A 20769-nucleotide genomic window follows, 5' to 3' on the forward strand; every position below is an offset into this window, starting at 1 on the left:
TTTGTAATACGGATGTTTCTCGCAGAGGATGCATCACAAGTTTCTCTATCCAGGCATACATTCCCGTTAAACGTATATGTTACTCCAACTTTTTATGTCCACTATTTTATCCCTCACACTTTTTTGAGGTGCTACTCCTCCCACATTTGTCAACCAATTCTCACCATTCCAAATTCAACATGCTCCAATAATTCACACCAAAAGTGCTTCCATTCTTCACATTTCAAAAATCTGCAGCTTTTCAAAAATTCGAAATTGTTCAACCAAAAATTCCCCATTCATTCCCAATGGGTACATTCAACAATAAACATTCAACTCATTCAATTCACCGTGGGAAAGATTTTCAATAAATCAAAAAATTCACACATAACTAAAAAAAGTTCACATTTTCCTACGTATTTTTTTTCTAATGTTCACAATTTTTTCGGCGCAAATTCATATACTATTCTACGTTATTCATCCCTATTTCTACATTTATACACTGATTCACACATTACCAACTGCAACATACTCCCCAAATTCATGCTATTCAGGGCTACTATTTTTGTCATTCCCAAAATTAAAAATTTTCACAAAATTCAAAAGTGATCCTCCAAAAATTCACTATTAATACCATGTTCAAATTAACAGAATCAAATTGTTTCCATTTAAATAATTTCACATTTTCAGTTCACTCTAGGAACAACAACAAAAATTCTCACTTAGCAACAACCATTAAAGTACCCACCCCAAAAAATTCATAGAATATGATTTTTGTTTTCTTTTTGGAGTGATTCTAACCGTTCCGACTTTAACTTTATCCCTACTGCAATTTTCAAATAAAAATTTCAATTTTTTTTCCCTCCAATTTCTACATTTTTTGGTCCAATTCAAACCGTTCCAACTTCAGCATTCCAGGCCTTTGTATATAATTTCATATCATTCGATATCATTCCAAATCATTTCACAATTTTTCATTCTCTCAGCCTTCACACGCATTTTCCCCAGAAATTGCGTTCTCTATTTTATTTGGTCAGATTCTCAACTATTCCACTATCTATTTTCTTACATCACCATACATGAACCAGGAAGTAGCCTGCTAACATTGCTCATAATATTTTGCAGTGTTGCGGCTCCCTCAGCACTGCGACAGATTGACAAAGTCGCGGTTCAACTCGCCTTCTCCACTGCCAGCATTGACTGAATTGCTGAAGATTTAACTGGATAGTTTAATTAGGCACTCACGCATCTCAATGCCAAAATTGTAGCTGAGCTGCCTTGGCCGAGAAATCCTCTCATTGGCTGGAACGGCTCAGCGGAATGAAAACAATCACGCATCCCCCGAAGGAGCGAAAAGTGTTGGGGACACATGATGGATGAAATGAGTCAAATGGACACATAACTCATAGTAATGGAGCACAATTGGTTGGAATGATCTTATAATACACAATAGCGATTTTAGCCTTTTGTGACATTTTTTTTGTAACTAAAGGATGAGGTGCCATGAAACATCCTTGTCAGATGTCAGCTCTGTTGTTGCCAGGTTTTAATTGTGCGTGTATGTGTGCAGCACCTTCCCCGGTGAGTGTGGTGAGAAAAGGTCATGCTGGCAAGAGCAGCATCACGCTTTCCTGGGCAGAACCGGACCGACCGAATGGCATCATCCTGGAATATGAGATCAAGTATTTTCAGAAGGTAATGCTATCAAGCTAATGTTCTCATTAAAACTAGCAATTGTGTTTGCATTGATGTTGCACTTAATTCGGCACACTGTTGACTTGATTTGCTTTGCCTCGGTTGCTTTCTTTACAGAGTGTGCAATGCCGTCATTTTGCTTAAATGGCACCTTGTGAAAACGGCGTTCACTTTCCCAAAGCTGTTTTTAAGGTGGACATTGTTAAAGAGATCAATTTAATGCTTCAGCTCAGTTCAGTGATCCTGTGCCCTTCCTCGTCCCTTCCTTTCATGCTTGTAAGCATTCTTTTCTGGGAAGGTCATCATAAAGGTATACCGGAGAGGGAGAGAGAAGGAGGAAAAAAAAGCTAGGTTTGTGGTCAGTGGTTAGCTAATGGTTTCTGGCTAATGGAGTGGGCATTTAGCCTTGTTTAAACCCGATGAGGTTACAGTTGGGAAACGGATCCTTACACACGGGTGTAACACACACTCAAACAAAGCTCATGGAGTGCAATAAAAAAAAAAAAGTCTTACAAGATAGATATCTGAAATGTGCACTTTACTCTTTCTCTCTTCCAACAGGAGCAGGACTCAAGCTACACGATCATAAAATCCAGGGAGACGGAGATGGTGGTGGAAAGCCTAAAACCTTCTTCAGTCTACATCTTCCAGGTCGGACACACGGGCTTAGAAAATCCATAAAGATATTGATTAATGATAATGAGATGACACCGAAAAGAAACATCAGGGAATATATGCGAGACGAACAAGCACTTGCAAAGATTTAGTTTATGCCAAGTGACGTATAACTCAAATAAAAGGCCCCTCAGATATAATATTGTGCTGGACCAATAAAGTCAGCCAAAGATTTTTGGAAATGGTTCTAGTCAGCGCGTTCTCATTAGAATTCAATATAGGAAGTGACGGTGGACAATCTCTTCCAGGAGGCTGATCAATTTGTTCACACTTCATATTAATTTCCCCCATGAGAAATGATAGAAATACAAATAATCTCTTCTCAAGGTTCAACTTTCTTTGAAATAATGTTTATTAATATTTTCATTATCGCATAATTAATTGTTATGCATGCAAGAGAAAAAAAGAGAAAAAAAATATATAGACATATGTACTGCAATGGAAAACAACGCATTTGCGGCACTTTTTTAAAACCACAAATGACATAGCACGATTGGTTAGCGAATTAAGTAGTGGTAAAATGCAAAACTTTATTGGTACAGCTTGGTTGCTGGTCTCATATAGATATATATATAACCAGAATCTATAAAATACAAGTGGTTGATGGTCAGCCAGTCATGAAAACTACACAGTACATTTTGTAGAGTAAATTTGACTCTAGAGTGGGACCAAATACTGTGTCGCTGGTCTTATTTTCATCCCAACAAGTTTTCAAAAATGGAAACCTTTGCAACCTTACTGAATGTTTCGCAAAAATAAAGCAATGCTGGAAAGTGTTTGTATAGTTTGGTATTTTAGAGCAGTATAGTATAAGAGTTATAACACCTGAAAATAACTCCGTACCAGAGATGGTAACAGATGTTTTTTTACTTTTAACCACAAATGCCTGTTGTCGCTAATTTGCATCGTACCTAGATTTATAACTATTTTATGTGCTACGCTCAAATGAACATTCTCAATTTAAATGAGTATCGACCTGAAAGAAAAACCAGACCCAATTTTTTCCTTAATTATTGAAAATAAATTCAGCCGTCAAGGGGTTAGCTACTTCTGTCATTTATATGCATATACGGTATTAAGAGTATCTATTGCTTGAGATAAATCAATGTTTATACATCCACCTTGTGTATTGCAGGTGCGAGCCAGGACATCTGCAGGCTACGGCGCGTTTAGCCGGCGTTTTGAATTCCAGACGAGCCCTTACTGTGAGTTCACAAAGAAATGTTGGATGAGGGAGTGAGAGAAGCAGTGCGAGTGGGCAAGCGTGGCGGTACAAAAAAGCTCACACCTGCACTTGACTGCATTCTGTTTTTTGAAAGCTGTATCAGTATCACAGTCCAAGTAGATGTGTTTGTAAATCTCGTCCTGTGTTTATCTCGCTCCATTGGCAGTAACTGCGACCAGCGAACGTGCCCAAGCTTCTATTGTAGCAGTCGCCATCACTTTGGCGCTCGTACTCCTGGCAGTGGTGGCTGGATTTCTACTAAGCGGACGGTAAGGCCACTAAAATCAAGTTGTCGTCTGAATGGACATGCTTGGGACTGTCTCCTACAGAGAACATTATTAATGGGACAAGCAGTCTGATGTTATTTTTCGCACTGTAACCCATTCTAAAGGAAAGACGACTTTCAAAACGATTCATTTGCGTTCCTAATACTGTATGTTCTACTGGTTGATCGAGCGGGTAAGTAAAGCAAAGTAATGCTTCCCAAGTATATGGAGGACCAAAACTGCCCAAATTAAAAAATAAATAAATGAATAGAAGTGAAAATAAAAACTGATATATAAAATATAATTCAAAAATGAATATAAATGGGAACAAAATATATATATATCCATAAATAAATAAAAGTAAAAATAAATTTAAAAAATAAATTAAAAAAATAAAAATAATTCTTGAAATAAATACAAAAATGAATAAATAGATATAATTAAATATCAATCAATAAGTAAAAACGCTCTGCTCTTACATTTTTTTTTATTTCATGCTGCACACGCTCTGTCAGGTTGAAATGTTATTCAATTATTATTGTTTATTATAATTATAATAATTTTTAAATCTCGTTTTTTTATTTTTTGGAGATATACATATATATATATATATATATATATATATATATATATATATATATATATATATATATATATATATATATATATATATATATATATATATATATATATATATATATATATATATATATATATATATATATGTATATATTAGTTTTTATTTCCATTTATATTTATTTTTTTGTATATCATTTTTGTACTAAATTTTTTACTTTTATTCATTTATTTATCAGTCATTCATTTATTTTTAATTTCGGCAGTTTTGGTCCTCCATACCCAAGGGATTTGCCCTGCCATGGTCTACATTGATGTCGCTCAGCTTCATGCGGTTGGATAGGAATCACAGATCTATGTTTTGATTACCTTCAGGTCAATTTAGTAGCTCCCATTTGTGGCTTGGCGTTGTTTTGACAGCCTGTTTGTCACAATGTGACGGGTATGACAGCAGTCATAGGTTGCGTATGTGCAGTTCACAGACACAGATACCACTTCATGAGGAATTCCTCATCTCATTGCAAATGAGTCAGGGATTCACATCAGGAGTGTTAAACTTATGCTGTTTATATAAAGGGTCAGTAAAGAGCGTACGCAGCGCAGCCGACGCATCCATCAGTATCACAGATACAACCCGCAGCCCTCAGCCGCATCCTTTGTGGAGGTCAAGTCGAGCAGCTGCTGTGGTCACAATGCTTTACTGTCAGAGCTTGGACTCATGAATATCATTGATCCTTGTTCAAGAAAATGCTGATCCTTACTGTTTTCTGGCACTGCGTTGTGTCTGTCTGGGAGAGCGCCCAATGTGCAGTACCTACAAATGATGGGAATCTAAAAAAAAAAAAACAGCAAGTATTTAAACAATACAGCATAATCAAAGTGTGTCAATCATTAAACAGTAATTGGTTGTGGATACAAAAAAAATGAATAGAAAGTGTTCAAGGATGGCGCATATGCGGCAAAGAGGAAAAAATGGAGAGCAGAAAAAAAAAATCACTGTTGAATTTGGGCCACACAATCCAGCGCCCATCTACTGTACGCCGCGGGCCACCCCTCCCCATCTTAACTGTCCAGACTGCGAGCACACATCCGTTGACATAGAAACTGGGCACGCATGTGTAGACACACTTGTATGCACCGATGCATGTCCACATGAGTTAACATGCATACACATACACCGACATCCCCATACAGGAAGTCTGAAGGCCGAGTGGCCACTGGGCAGTGGGCACGCTCAAATCCCTTGACTCAACAGATCCGGAAAGCTAGACAACCCCCAGGCAGACACAACACACACACACACGGTGTGTACAGTGAATATCCAGCTGCCAATGTAAAGCCTCTTGTCTTCTCTGCTCTACAGAGAGAGAGAGAGAGAGAGAGATAGAGATAGAGATAGAGATAGAGATAGAGATAGAGATAGAGATAGAGATAGAGATAGAGATAGATAGAGAGAGAGAGAGAGAGAGAGAGAGAGAGAGAGAGAGAGAGAGAGAGAGAGAGAGAGAGAGAGAGAGAGAGAGAGAGAGAGAGAGAGAGAGAGAGAGCTGCATGTGTAAATATTTTGGAATTACTTATATTTTTACCCAAAACAATTATATATATATATGTATATATATATATGTATATATATATACGGTCATGGTTCAGATCGGATCATGGTTTTGAGTCACAGATCAGATCGTTTTTCGAATCAGCCACAAAAAAAGAAAAAGAGATAAATAGTACTTTGTCTTCATTTATTTTGCTAAACGCCTTTTCTGTTTACATTTTTAAACAATCAATTCAAAATGTCTAATATAGCCGTTTAGGATTTAGGAACACAACTTTAAGTGCAATCTGAGGCAGAAACATTCTTATTTTATGCATCATCCATGTGTAAAATAATAAGGTATTTAATGGCTTAAAGTTGTGTTCCTAAAATCTAAACGGCTATATTTGACATTTTGAGTTGAATGTATGTCATTTTTAAAGGGCAAAAGTGTTTTATCAAATAAAGACAAAGTTCTATTTATCTTCTTTTTTTTTTTAATAATGAAAAGACCTCAAAATGCAATTTAAGGCACATTCCCTTCCTTTAGTAGCCTTGGTCCAGAATATTGAAAAAGAATTATAGTAAGCCAGGTACCAGCTGTCAAACTCATTTACAGCTACCAGCCAGGTATTCGTTGGTAATGCTAACGGCTAGTTGCTAGCTAGTAGCCACTTAAGTCGGAGACTTCTGCCGTATCAATACAGTTAATTAGCGGTTTCTTAGCGTCCTAAATTAACGATTGAATATGAGTTCGGGATAGCGTTGTGTTGATGTTGGTCGCAACTTTAATGTCAATCAAAACTACGATAGTAATCCTAAACGTCTAAAAAGGGAAAGCAAGCTAGTCATCACGCCACAACGTGAGCCAACTTCAAAGTAAAAGTCTACTAAGGCTATTTGCGTTGCCGTCAATGTATATTTGGTCAACTTTATTTTGAAGTTAGTGTGTTACGTTGAGTATGTTTCAGCTTTCTTGACATATCTGAATGGTGTCGAGACACGCGGCAGAAAAATCATTAATTTGAGGACATTTTCAGGAAATTGTTACATTATAGGGTGCTACAAAGCTCCTGTTCTTGGTCCGTGTTGAACATTTTTGGCAGGCATAATACATTTCCTAATTGGATCCAATTACAGCTAGTTAGTTGGTATTATAATAATTTGAGTTTCTACCGTATGCATCTGCGTGCGTATGAAATACAAAATCAATCTTGTTTGTTTAATCGAGGTTATCTGATTGTATCTGATGGCTCGGCTGTGTAAATATTGACATAGAGGAATTGTTTGGAGTGGCACAAACCCACCTGGGAGAATTTTTGGATGCAAAGAAAGAAAAAAAGATACGTAACATTTGCAAAGAAAACCCTAACAATTATAACAAACTGCATGTTAGACCACATAATGCACATCTTTCTGTCTATTTTGCATTTAATTCTCTGACAAAAATATTGAATGACACTTTCTGAACGATAAGAATAAATACAAGAAAATGCATTAAACAATAATAATGCCTTCTCTTTCCTAGGCGGTGTGGCTACAGCAAAGCAAAGCAAGATCCTGAAGAGGAAAAAATGCACTTCCATAATGGTCACAGTAAGTCCACATTGCCTTTCATCGTTAATCAAAGAAAAAATGTTTATCTCCACAATTATGCCCAATAAAAAAAAAAGGTGTACGTGTAATTGGGGGTGAAAGAATTTGTCATCAGCAGTTTACAGTCGAGGGTTCAAACAGTGGCCGTGTCGCGATGGGTTAGTTTACCCCCGAAGGCCTGACCATGTGTGTCTGCGTGACAGTACAGTCAAAGATCCAGAGGGCTTTTCATTGTTGGCATACTAGCCCAGTCCAAACATAGCGATGATCATTTATCCATCTTGACAGCTTCATATATTTGGCAACATTTTGGCATTGTGCTCCGCACCCCATCTGTTGCAATTAGCGATGACCGAGACTGCCATGCCGGCTCGTAAGAAGCACCGTGGTGCCAGTTTGTGTTGCTGTCACACTGAAAGACAATAGTTGCATTGTGAACGAATCCTCGCTATTCACAAGGGTTAGGGACCAAGACTTGCTAGAAATAATACAAATTAGTGAATAATAAACACCGTTCTAAATTTCTTGTTATAATGGTTTAACCCTATAAAGCTAAACGGATTGTATTAAATACAAGACATTTTGAGCAATCTAGTTCATGAGTATATCTTTTTTTCCCAATTAAAACTCTGACGTATATGACACATGCATTGAACTGATAATCCACTAGAGGGCAGTATCACCCATCTGATGGCTTTTCCAGCGACCTTGCAAGATCGCCCCAATTGAGAAACGAGAGACACCTGTACTTATTAATTGTGGGAAATGTTCTTTCTGATGTTTGGACATACTACTATGTTTGATATGTCTGTTTATTATTATATTTTTGACAATTATAAATGAATTTAAAGCATTCTGGCCGGATGTATCAAATATGACACAAATTAAAAGTCATATATTGAAGTTGATTTTCAAAAAAAAAAAATGTTTTGTTTGTTCAAAAGGACCAATAAATACTCTATTTACAAAGAATCAGAATTGTCTCTCATATATTTCATGGTTCAGGTTTTATAGGGTTAAACCGAAAATACTGTGAACCTAAATTATCATCCGAAAATATTTTAATATCATGTCAAAGTAATCTTACGACATTTCCTTTAAATATAGATGCCGTGCAGATAATTTGATTTCAAAACCACCTGCAACAATGTCAGTTATCACAGCAAAAAATTGGAGTGTTAAATTTTGGGGAGCTGATTTTAACTCCTAAAGTGTAATTTTAACATGTCCAGTGTTAAATTATGTCCAGAGTAGGTGTTATTTTACAGAGTTGAATTGGTGTTAGTTTTAACTCTACATTTTCAAAAGTATTTTAATTGTATTTAGTATGGATAATTATAGTCTCGTTTGAAGTGTTAAATTCAACTCTGTAGGTGTTGAATTAACACTGATGATTTTGCTGTTTTCCTTCATTCTCTTATTACATTTCAGAGTGTAAATGCGTGAGCACACAAATAATGTCTCCATTGCGAAGCGTCTTTGAGTGTCCAAAAAAGCGCTATATAAATTGGATCCATTATTTATTTATTTTTCTGACTCACTAGTAGTCTTTAAAAAAAAAAAACATGTATCGCAAATAACAGTTTATTTTGGATCAACTTGCTATTACCAGCTGATCAACTGTTAACGACCCTGGCGAATTTTGTATGCGGCTGTTCGCTGTCAGGACAGCAGGCTATCATGCTAGTGGCTAACGCTAGCGACTCATCCGCTAAAATAACGCTAGAGAAGGAGCAAGGCATTTTGGTAAATAGATTTAGTTACTTTCTACACAAAACAATGACGAGTAGGTGAGATTACTGGTAAGCGAATTGCTGAATTTGCAAATCTCCGGGGGTTTGTGTCTGCATTCTAATGTTACTCGTGTGCCTGCAGTAAAGTTCCCTGGAGTGCGTACCTACATTGACCCCCTCACCTACGAAGACCCTAACCAAGCTGTGCATGAATTTGCCCAAGAGATTGACGTGTCATTCATCTCCATTGAAAGGATCATCGGCGCTGGTAAGTTGGATGCACTATTTTCATAATGTGCAACACTGCTTTAGCTATTCCATGAGTATTCAAAATCAAATCAGGAACATAAAAATGACTAAAGTAATTTATTTATTTATTTATGAACACCATTAATGCAAATAATCTGTAATTAAGCCTATGATGATTTTTCCTAAATCAATTTATTGTGAGAATGCCAGCATTCCCACATGTTATTGTGATTTTTACTCTCCACACTTTTTTTTTTGCACTTCAAAAATTCACGCCTCCCGGGTTATATATCGTCTGATTTCACATTACTTACATCAGATGACACTTTGACAAAAAAAAAAACAACACCATTAGCCAAAATTTTGAACAAGTCAAGTTAGCCCAGTGTTTAGAGCAATTTCCTTCCGCCACGGAGTACCTGGGTTCAACCCCTGCTTGGACCACATTTGAGTAATTTATCTTCCAATTTATTTCATAAACACATGCATTCAAATCTTCGCATTCAGCTTTTTCAGCATTGCCGCGCAATTTCTGTCTGTTTGCCTCAGGGGAGTTTGGCGAGGTTTGCAGCGGACCACTAAGGTTGCCAGGGAAAAGGGAGATGCAGGTCGCCATCAAGACGTTGAAAGCAGGATACACGGAGCATCAGAGACGGGACTTCCTGTGGGAGGCCTCCATCATGGGGCAGTTTAACCATCCGAACATCATTCGCCTGGAGGGCGTCGTCACCAAGAGTGAGTGTCTTCGAATAACTTATACGAATAGCTTTCATAATTCATGAATTATAAATGTGATAACGAGTTGGTTGGTTGTTTTTTTTGTCCTTTTCAGGCAAACCAGTGATGATCATCACTGAATACATGGAGAATGGTTCACTGGACACATTCCTCAAGGTAGGAAAAACGATGTTTGTAAAATAAAGGAAGAGAATATAGTATATAGTATATCATATAGTATAGTAGATCATAATAAAGAAATTAGGCTGTGGTAAATATGGTGCTAAATATAGGCAATGGGGATGAATGGATAGTCGTTGCCAAACTGGAAAGTGTTTACTCCTCTGAATGTTTAAAGACATTTTGAGGATTTTTGTTGACTGCTGCACCACAGTTGTTGGCAAAGCGGATCGACACGGAATGACAATACACCCAATTAGCTTATATTATTCCAGCTAAATGCCTCATTAACTTCAGACATTCAAAGCGAAATGTACCTACTTGGTGCAAAACATACTTCACATGATTGGCACGACTGCGAACTGGAATCATGTTCAATTCAGACCTCACATTCACGCGTGGATGTTCTCGCCGCGCGGTACTTCAAGCTTTTCAGCGGTTCCAATGGCACCTCGTTCAATCGAGGCAGTTGAGGTGTGATCCTTAAAAAAAATCTATAAATAAATGAGTACATATATACTGTGTTTATTGACTGATTGATATTTAATTTTATTTATATATTTATTTTTGTATTTATTTCAACATTTATTTTTATGTATTTTTATTTTTTGAATCTCGTTTATTTATTTTTATTTTTTTTACTTTTAATTATTTATGTATGTTTATATTTATATATATATTTATATATGTATTTATTTAAAAAAATTGTGAGATGCAAGACGGTAGAAAGTGCTTGCAGGACGGTCCTGAGTGCCAAAGGGAGGCAGAGCAGCAGGCAGAGCAGCTCGGTAAAGCCTGTCAAGTAATTACATGGATGGCTGCTGTACTGAGGACAATATAAATGACACTGCCAGGGTCTGGATGGGCTTCCGGATTAGTTGTTGCACCATTTTGACAATGCAGTAAGCGATGCTCGAACCCGTACATCAGGCTTAACATCTAATTTAATTTGTAAGTGGAATGTTATACTGTAGATGTTTTAGCCATAACAGTGATGGAAACACAGACTGGACTGTTACAAGGGTCACAGTTTTGCAGTGAAATCTGCCATATTTTTAATGGATTCTATTTTTCTGCTCTTTTTTGGAAGCTGAGTCTGGTAGGAAGGGCATTAATTTTCTTTTGTTCACTTCCAGAAAAATGACGGTCAATTCACTGTTATCCAGCTGGTTGGTATGCTACGTGGCATTGCATCTGGCATGAGGTACAAACACATGCCCATCAGACACACAATTGTACACCCAAAATAAATCCCCATCACTTTTTAGGTTCTAAAACCCAGTTCTCTCCTTTCCACTAATGAATGCAGGTACTTGTCTGACATGGGCTACGTCCACCGCGATCTGGCGGCTCGCAACATCCTGGTCAACAGCAACCTTGTGTGCAAAGTGTCTGATTTTGGCCTGTCGCGCGTTCTGGAGGACGACCCTGAGGCTGCTTACACCACACGGGTAAGGCTGTGCATTTTGATTTGGGCAGCAGGCTTGCATCTGGCAGTTTGTTTTCATTTTCACATAAAAAGAAATTGCTTGTCCTAGAGCCCAAGGTGACATTTAAAAAGTTGACCAAGTACTCCGTTTACAATAAATAATAAAACACATATACATCAGAGCAATGAAAGGCTGAAAGATGGACATTGTCTGCAGTTGAATGAGGAAATGAAAACTTGGGGCAACCAGATGATAAAGTGAAACCTCTAAAGTTTTTACACAGTTGTTGTTAATCAGTACCACTGCACTACTGTACACCTTATATTGCTTAATTGCTCTAAACTTTCAATATTAGTGAATATTTCCTACCAGGTATCGGTACCGGGCATTCAATACCCGGCCTTATTTCAAGGTATTGGTATGACGATACTGGTCTTGTGGCCGTTTTACAATCAGGAATTAGAAATTCGAAATGAGAAGATTTTAAAATTGTCATTCATTTCATGCTATTTTAAAGAAAACGGTCTGTCATTGTATTTTTGCGGGGGGATTTTATGTATCATAAAGTGCTAGCGATACTGGTACTTGGTATTCAAGAGTACTCGTACTGGTGTTGGTCTGAAAAAAAGTGGTTATCAAGCAGTCCTATTTTCTAGTTCTCGTACTTGACACCAGCGTGACAGTTGTGCTGAATATTAAAAATATGATGCAGATAACGGCACATCTTATTTGTATTCATACTTGAAATGTTACATCAACCTGCCAAGGGACTACAGATGGAAATTAGCCTATGGCTATGATAAGGCAGATTTACATTCAAAAACGTCCGTATTTAAATAAATGCATAGAAATCGGCAACACAAATTACTTTCACATTACATTTTTTCACCTACTCGACATTACTGCAAAAAAATGCACACACAAAAACAAAACAAAAAAACAAATTGAAGGATTTTTTTTTAAATGTTGTTTCAATATTTACCAAACCTAGATGATAAATAGTGTTTGTAAAAAAAAAAATAATAATAATAGTAGTAGTAATAACAATAATAATAATAATAATAACAAAAACAAAATTAGAATAATTGATTTATGAATCCACAAAATGTAACTCAATATATTTCACATAGTGTAATTAAAAGTGCAGCATTTAAAAGCAGTTAGAGGTACACAGATTTTAAAGCAAAGTAAAGAAAAACTAAAATTAATAAAAAGAGTGTACAGTTATTTCCAAAAACACGATTTTAAAATACTGTACTTTAAAATACCTTAATCACAGGTTTGGGGAAAGAGCAGAGTTTTAAAAGTATTTACACATAATTAGTATGTTATGAATCTTTATTCATTCATATGACTGTATTCACTAAAGTATACCTGCAAATCAGGGACCGTATTATATACACAGAGATTAAAAAAAATTGCTTTTTTAGGGTGATTTTCCGAGGCCGTATTATACACGAGAGTGTATGTAATTTACTATTGACTGTGGTTAATTTGTTACAATTATGACAGTAACGAATGCTAAATAGTTGCTTAACTAATTTGCTCCCAAAAATGTATAAATACATTCAATTTTAAATGTCTTAAGTGTCCCAAAGACCTATTTATACGCTTTTTATATATTTTATGCTAGAGTATACAGAAGGCTTTGATACAGCTTCTGACATGAAGAGGTCGCTTAAAGCAAAGGTAGAGGGTAAAAAACTCCAGAAGGTGTCAGCAGAGTATAAGAGATCAGCCAGGGCCATGTTGCAACAAGCTCTTTTTCTCAGTGTTTTCAACAGGTTTGTGAATAATGATGATACTTAGCTATATTTTAATGCTAATTGCTGCAAAACAAATACAAATATACTTGGGTAAAGAAAGTGAAAAAAAAGTGAAAGAAGGGACTGTAATGTTTTTATAGCAATAGAACACAATATTCTGTGGACCTTGCAAAATCAGTCAAAATCCAGTAAAACAGCTGAAGGGGATTCTTTCAGTGAAAATGGCTATTGGTAAAATGGTTATTTTCAGATTTTTTTAAATAAAAAATTAGAACAGTTCCCCAGCCGGTGTTTTTTTCACATATGTAAGATGTTTTGTCAAAAATACCCCAAAGATAAAAAAAATAAATAAAAATATAATAAAAATAAAATTATATATATAAGGACAATTTCCCCCCAATTTCTTGTCTTGCTGCAATTACCCCATTTGTTGTGACTTGTTGTCGCCCGGTGGACAGGCACTCCAGAGAGAGACCTTGCCTCTTCACTTTTTCTAATGACAACAATTGGACTCTGAAACAGATTTCCATTAGTACCTGTGGGAAAAGTAGCTGAGAGATGCGCCAGCAGAACAGATTGCGTTTCACCTTCGAGGTAGTGCGTTAGCGGAATAATGACGTGTGTGATGTCAGGCAGTCAAATACACACTGTGAATGGCCACACAGCAGTGACATTCTTTTGTGAGCTTTGTGACTGAGAGACATCCTTTCAGAGGAATCTCCAGCTTCCTGCAGACCGAGGGCCAATTAGTACTTGCGTCGGCCTCTCCAACACTCAATTAGCACTGAGCCTTGCTGCCTTAGCGCCAAATATCCCGTCACTCACCTCTCCCCGGCAGGCTGCGCGTCTTGCTCTCAACTCGTTCGCACTCTCTGGCACTTCCTCGCCTCTGACGGGAACAGCATGAGTAACATCATCCCCCACCCTTCAGATAATCAGACCCGGAGATATCCCGCTGCTGTGTTCATCAATGCTGCATCAAGCTAATTTCACTTCTCATTGACTGAAAGCACATTTGCCTCAGCAGTCATCTCGGGAAATGTTCTATCTTAGCAATGAAAGCTCGATAATGAACTCACACACACACACAAACACACAGCATCTGGCTATTTGTAAAATAATATCAACCTTGTTATCCGTGTTCCTAAATTAGTATTCATTAGTATAACAGTGGGTTGTCAAGTCAGTTCTGGATTGGGGTCTTTGATTTATGACGGTCTTGACATACAACGTTTCGAGGTTATGTATGGAGGACCAAAACTGCCAAAATTCAAAATGAATAAATGAATAAATAAATAGATAAATGAAACTGAAAATGAAAACAGAACAAAATTAAAATGGAAATAAAAACAACAAAATATATATATTTTGGGCGGAGCCCAATCCAAGACACGCTTAGGACCGCCCCCTCATTTGAATAACATTTCGTCCTGGCACAGCATCTGCCGCATGAGATAAATAAATGTGAGAGCAGAGCATTTTTATTGATCGATTGATATTTAATTGTATTTATATATTTATTTGTGTATTTATTTCAACATTTATTTTTATTTGTTTATTTTTTTACTTATATTTATTTATTTATGTATATATATATATATATATATATATATATATATATATATATATATATATATATATATATATATATATATATATATATATATATATATATATATATATATATATATATATATATATATATAGTTGTTTTTATTTCCATTTATGTGTATTTTTTATTTAATTTTTGAATTATATTTTTTTGTATCCGTTTTTTTCTTCTCTTTTAGTCATTTATTTATTTATTTAGTCATTTATTTATTTTAAATTTTGGAAGTTTTGGTCCTCCAAAGTTTTGAACAGTTCGCAATGAAAAAAGTAGTAGAACAAATGAATATCAATTTGCACTTTTGGTGTATTTATATTAGAGCCATGAGAATCCAGCTAATATAATTATATGTCCCACTTATTATTCTGGTTTCACAGGGCGGGAAGATTCCGATTCGCTGGACAGCTCCCGAGGCGATCGCATTCAGGAAGTTCACCTCAGCCAGCGACGTGTGGAGTTACGGCATAGTCATGTGGGAAGTGATGTCGTATGGAGAGCGGCCCTACTGGGAGATGTCCAATCAAGATGTAAGTGTCATCATGTTTGGTTGTTCTGCTTGGATGATGGATTCCAATCAGCAGCTTTTTTTAACCCCCACTCACCCATGATGTTGAGCTGCAAAGTCAGGTTGCTCCATAAGCAGTTTTAGGCTGTCAGATTTTTTTATCTTATATTTTATTTTTTCATCCATTTATTTTCAAAGGAAGCGTTGATCTGCCAATGTGGAGCAAACATTTTTGTCTGGCAAATATGTATTTGCAAATACTTTCGTATGTATTTGAAATACCTCATGAATACGTTTGAACATATTTGCAAGTACGTTCAAATGTACTTGTAAGCTAAATGCTAAAACGTAGCATCTATCAGTGACATTATGGGGAAAAAATAACGGAAATCATGCACTGCAGACATAATAATAATCATAAAAGATATGAATAAACAATGTTCGAATAAACAATTTTTACTTCCTAATTTTTTAACTTATTGAAATAATGTATTCCAGATGCTAAAATGTTTTAATTTTTTTAAGCTCGCATTACGCAAGCCAACCCCGTGGAATTAAGGGGGATTTTTTTTTCTCCATTTAGCCTACAAGTACATTTGAACGTATTTAAGTATGATTAAATGTATTTGCAACGCATTTACCATTCAAAAAAGTTTTGTACATACGTCCCCTAAAAAATTTCTAAAATTTGTCCATAAGTGTGACCCAAGAAGCAGACATGTAGATGCAACTTTTTTTTTTCTTTTTTTTTGTAACATTCAAGTAGGGTGGTTTAAGTAGGGATAAAAAGGTACTTGTGTTATGCCACATATTTTTATTTGGAATTTTTTTCTCCTCAAAAAATATTTTACGTTAACATAATTTAAAAACAGCATTATGGGTGTTTTGTTTTTTATTTTATTTGGATTTTTGTATGCATTTAATAATAAATACTTTTTTTAATTCACCACTGCATTTTTTATTTTTTTTTTTACAGAAATCGTAATCTTATTTTAGGAACCCATATGAACTCATTCACTACCATTGACGGCTATAGACGTCAAAAATTAATTTGAACTATTTCTATTAGTTTACAAATTTTTCCACTTTTGTTAACAGGTGGATGAAAACCTAGAAAAAAATGGTGTACATTTTGAACAGATATAAAACAATTTGATTCATCGTGAGTTAACTACTGAAGTCATGCGATTAATTACACTAAAAAAATTAATCGCCTGACACAATTTAAAAAAGAAAAGATTATAAAAAAAATTAGGGGCGTCAGGCGATTACAATTTTTAATTGTAATTAATCGCATGACTTCACTAGTTAACTCACGATTAATCACACATTTTATATCTGTTCTAAATGTACAATATTTTTTCCCCCTAGGTTTTCATACTCTTGTTAACAAAAGTGAAAAAAAAAGAGGTAAACTAATAGAAATAGTTCAAATGAATTTTTGACGTCTATAGCCGTCAATGGGAGTGAATGAGTTCAAGTCAAGCTATTTTCAAGTCAACTTTTATGAAAACCTGTATTATGAGTTGGATTCTGCATTGGGAGCTTTTTCCATGTTTTTAAGATCGAGTATGAGATATTACCTACACCACACACAGATTTGTCCTCAGTATTTTCATGCGATATTTGCTGACAATTCAGGTAGACAATAGGACGCCGTTGAATGCATTGTTCCCATGTGCAAATTCCGCACAACAAAGGCTAAGGGAGAAGAACGAGACGTGTAGGCGAAATTCAAGAATTTCCTTTCCAGTGGATGAATGGGGGTTCCTTTGTGTGAGGGAAGTGTCAGAACCAATTTTTGTCAATCTATTACTGCAAAGTGTTGACAATGAGAATGAATGGCTTTAATGGAAACACGAGACGCGATATTCTAGCAAGCGTGGAAAAAAGGAGTGAAGCGCGTGAACGAACGCAAACTTGCAGAGGTAAGCAGAACCTCGTGGGAGGGAATATCACACACTTTTTTTTACACTTACTTGCCCCGTAAAGCTTCCATTTTATTTTAGCCGCCACGTCGGAGCAAATGACATGACATTTTCAAGTGGCTGCGGAGCGGCGGCGACTTCAATCATTTGCGAGCGAGGAGAAAGAGCCACAGCGAACGACCCAGAAGTCATCCTAGAGGGAAAAATCTTCAATGGCGTGGCGTAGTGATGAGTTGGTGGGAAGCAGACACCCCACACGTGCGCTCCCACCACACGCAGACGGCCACGTGCGCACGCAGCCCTGCGGTGACCTCCTCATCCCCTGCTTCAGGCCCCCTCCCACCTCCTTTTTTGCTTATGAGGCCGTCTGTCTCCGAGAAGCGGAGAGAGGGGAAGGATGAGAGGAGGGCAGCAAAGGAGAAGACGTTTGATGTTTAATTGAAAGCGTTATGCTGGATTTTCTCAGATCTGCACGAGAAATTGCAGCTTCTTCCACCCTCTTTCCGTAAGCCCTCTCCTTCTGTTTCCTATTTCTCACCCTCTCCCTCACTCTTTCTCCCGTCCTGTTTTTGTCTATCAAAACAAGCCGTCTGCATCCTTTCTTGCTTTTTTTCTTCTTCTCTGATCTCTCCCTCCCTGCCACTCAGCTTTGTTGTAGTACTTCTTCTGCCTCTTGGCACGCTGGCCTTCTCACCGCACACTCCCACGCGCGTGTGTTTGAGTGCAATTGCGTTTCTTCCCCCCTTTTTTTAGTGGGGTGGGGTGGGGGGTAATTTGACACAAGTAGAAGCTGTCATGAACTCAGCAGCCCAATTCCCTCCAGTGTCTTTGGACGAGCAGAAGAAGGCTGAGACCTCCTGCGCTCCACTGCGGAGTCAAACTCGGCGAGCCAATATTTATTCCTTTGATTCGCAGCTGCATCTTGCACAAATGATTAACCGGGCTGTGTAGTGTGGCCAATAGATGATGCGTTTATGAAGTGTTGCTCCGTTGAAGCACCCAACTTACTTTTTATTCCATCGAGTCTGTTCTCACAGGGGTTACGTTTTTTATTTTATGCAGACTGGATTGTAATGAGACATGTAAATGACCTTTTGCATTACTTTTGAGTTGTATACTGTATACTAGAGCATAGACTCGTACCCCAAATCTAAGCTTGCTGTTCCTTTGCCGTTTATCCACTGAATTTTGAATCTGTTCAAATGGTTTACTACTCAGTACATTTTTACTCTAAAGAGAGAGTAAAGTTTGGAAGAGAGTAAAAAATTCCGAGTACATTTTACTCAAAGTACTTTTTTATTTCACTTAGAAATTCTAATTAAATTTTAGTAGGAAATTTTGTGAGTACGTTTTATTAGTTTATTTTTATTTTTTTAAATGTGACGAACAGACGAACTGACGACCTTGAGCTTGGTAGACGACCATTCTATCACCTGAGCTACGCCACTCCTACTGTTTGCTACTTTCCAAAAAAGAGACCAAAATAGAACCAAAATAAACCAAAGAGAGTATTTTCAGAGTGAAATGTACTCTACAAAAGTCGATCTCCAGGCCTCATATTCACATTTTTGAAAACATAGCGGGAATGTACCAAGACCATATCAACCGCAGCCATTTCAACCTATACGGAAAGGTTTTCATTTTTAGTTTAAATCAGCGGACCGGTTCATACCGGTGGGTTGCCGGTGGGCTGATTAATAAAAGGCTACAACAACAATATATTTTTATGTACCTGTACTAGCAGCACAAACACCATAACAAGGGTAATAACGACGCTTTAATGGTGAGGTCACCATGGTTAATGCTTATGAATGATACGAGCAACACAAAAACGGTGGCATTTTGTAGATGCAACAATAAATGTGAAGCCACATTTTTATGTAACAATATTAGCAGCGCCCTCCTGAAATGCGCCGACATAACAAGGAACCACAGAACAAATATAAAGTCCATAACGCTAAATTAAGAGCCGCTCGCCGCAGACCCCATCATGCGTGGGAATCACCTGTAGCTGTAACGTAGTCGTAAACAGAGAGAATCCAGTCACTTTTCAAAATGAAATATTTTTAAGCCTCTGCTAATTAATTAACCGGAAGTATAGTAAGTTTTTTATTCTTTCTACTGTGCGGCCCGGTCCAAAGTGGCCCATGGCCCGGTACCGGTCCGCAGCGCAGTGGTTGGGGACCTCTGGTTTAAATAACTTATAAAAGTTTGTTTTTTTCGGTTTTGGTAAAGTTTGAAATCCATCCGTGTTCTGTTGTATTAAGCTAGCTAGCGCTAAGCTAACCTGCAAGGGTTAAGTTTGTAACTTGCTAGGACAAAAGGTGTTGATACACTCCCTTAGATGGGTTTTACTGACTGATTGTTTAACAATTTGATATGATGCTCATTAGAATTATATATATATTTTGATCTGTTCAAGTAGTACCAAGTACTTTGTTAACTGGGTCGCGAAACCGGTGCTTGTGGACCACTGCGATAGAACATTACATTCACATATCCAATCATTCGGGCTGTCCCCATTTCAATTCATCACACAACATTTCTGTATTTTAAGATAAAGGAATTGTCCTCACTCGGGTGTTGGCATCCTTTACTCGGCAACAGCTAACCACACCCCCCCACCACCCCACCCCCACCCCCCCCACCCCCCACACTCAATTGCCGTTCTGCAGGTCATAAAAGCAGTCGAAGAGAGCTATAGGTTACCAGGTCCAATGGATTGCCCCGAGGCTCTCTACCACCTCATGATGGACTGCTGGCAGCGAGAACGCAGCAACCGACCCAAGTTTGATGAGATCGTATGTCTACTAGACAAACTCATTCGCAACCCCTGCTCGCTGAAAAATCTGGTCAACTCTTCGCACAGGTGAGAACTCCCCCGCATAACATACATACATAGTGTACATACATATACTAAAGTAGTAAATGCTAATTCATAGAATCAAGCAATGTTAAAACACTTGATGGAGCGTCTTCTATTCACATTTCACAGCGTTTTCATTATATTACTGATATATACAACAGTGTTTTTTTATTTTTTATTTTTTTACAAGTGCCTACACATCATACACCACAAATATACATTTACATCTTAAATACTAAAAAT

The 20769-nt window shown here is 37.1% G+C and overlaps 1 protein-coding gene across 1 annotated transcript in view; it reads left to right on the plus strand.

Annotated features, from left to right (window-relative positions):
• epha5 (EPH receptor A5) overlaps positions 1 to 20769 on the plus strand; it is a 74563-nt gene that overhangs the window by 41837 nt on the left and 11957 nt on the right. Inside the window, exons 6-17 of the mRNA XM_086097552.1 lie at positions 1550 to 1674; positions 2236 to 2325; positions 3485 to 3554; positions 3741 to 3843; positions 7476 to 7543; positions 9419 to 9544; positions 10075 to 10260; positions 10358 to 10419; positions 11559 to 11626; positions 11732 to 11873; positions 15605 to 15754; positions 20336 to 20529. Of these exons, the coding sequence (XP_085953678.1) occupies positions 1550 to 1674; positions 2236 to 2325; positions 3485 to 3554; positions 3741 to 3843; positions 7476 to 7543; positions 9419 to 9544; positions 10075 to 10260; positions 10358 to 10419; positions 11559 to 11626; positions 11732 to 11873; positions 15605 to 15754; positions 20336 to 20529 (1384 nt within the window). The remainder of the gene's footprint in view (positions 1 to 1549; positions 1675 to 2235; positions 2326 to 3484; positions 3555 to 3740; positions 3844 to 7475; positions 7544 to 9418; positions 9545 to 10074; positions 10261 to 10357; positions 10420 to 11558; positions 11627 to 11731; positions 11874 to 15604; positions 15755 to 20335; positions 20530 to 20769) is intronic.

The sequence above is a fragment of the Leptonotus elevatus genome, chromosome 15 (genome assembly GCF_054856555.1).
Source record: "Leptonotus elevatus isolate MCC_2025b chromosome 15, RoL_Lele_1.0, whole genome shotgun sequence".
Taxonomy (NCBI): Eukaryota; Metazoa; Chordata; class Actinopteri; order Syngnathiformes; family Syngnathidae; genus Leptonotus; species Leptonotus elevatus.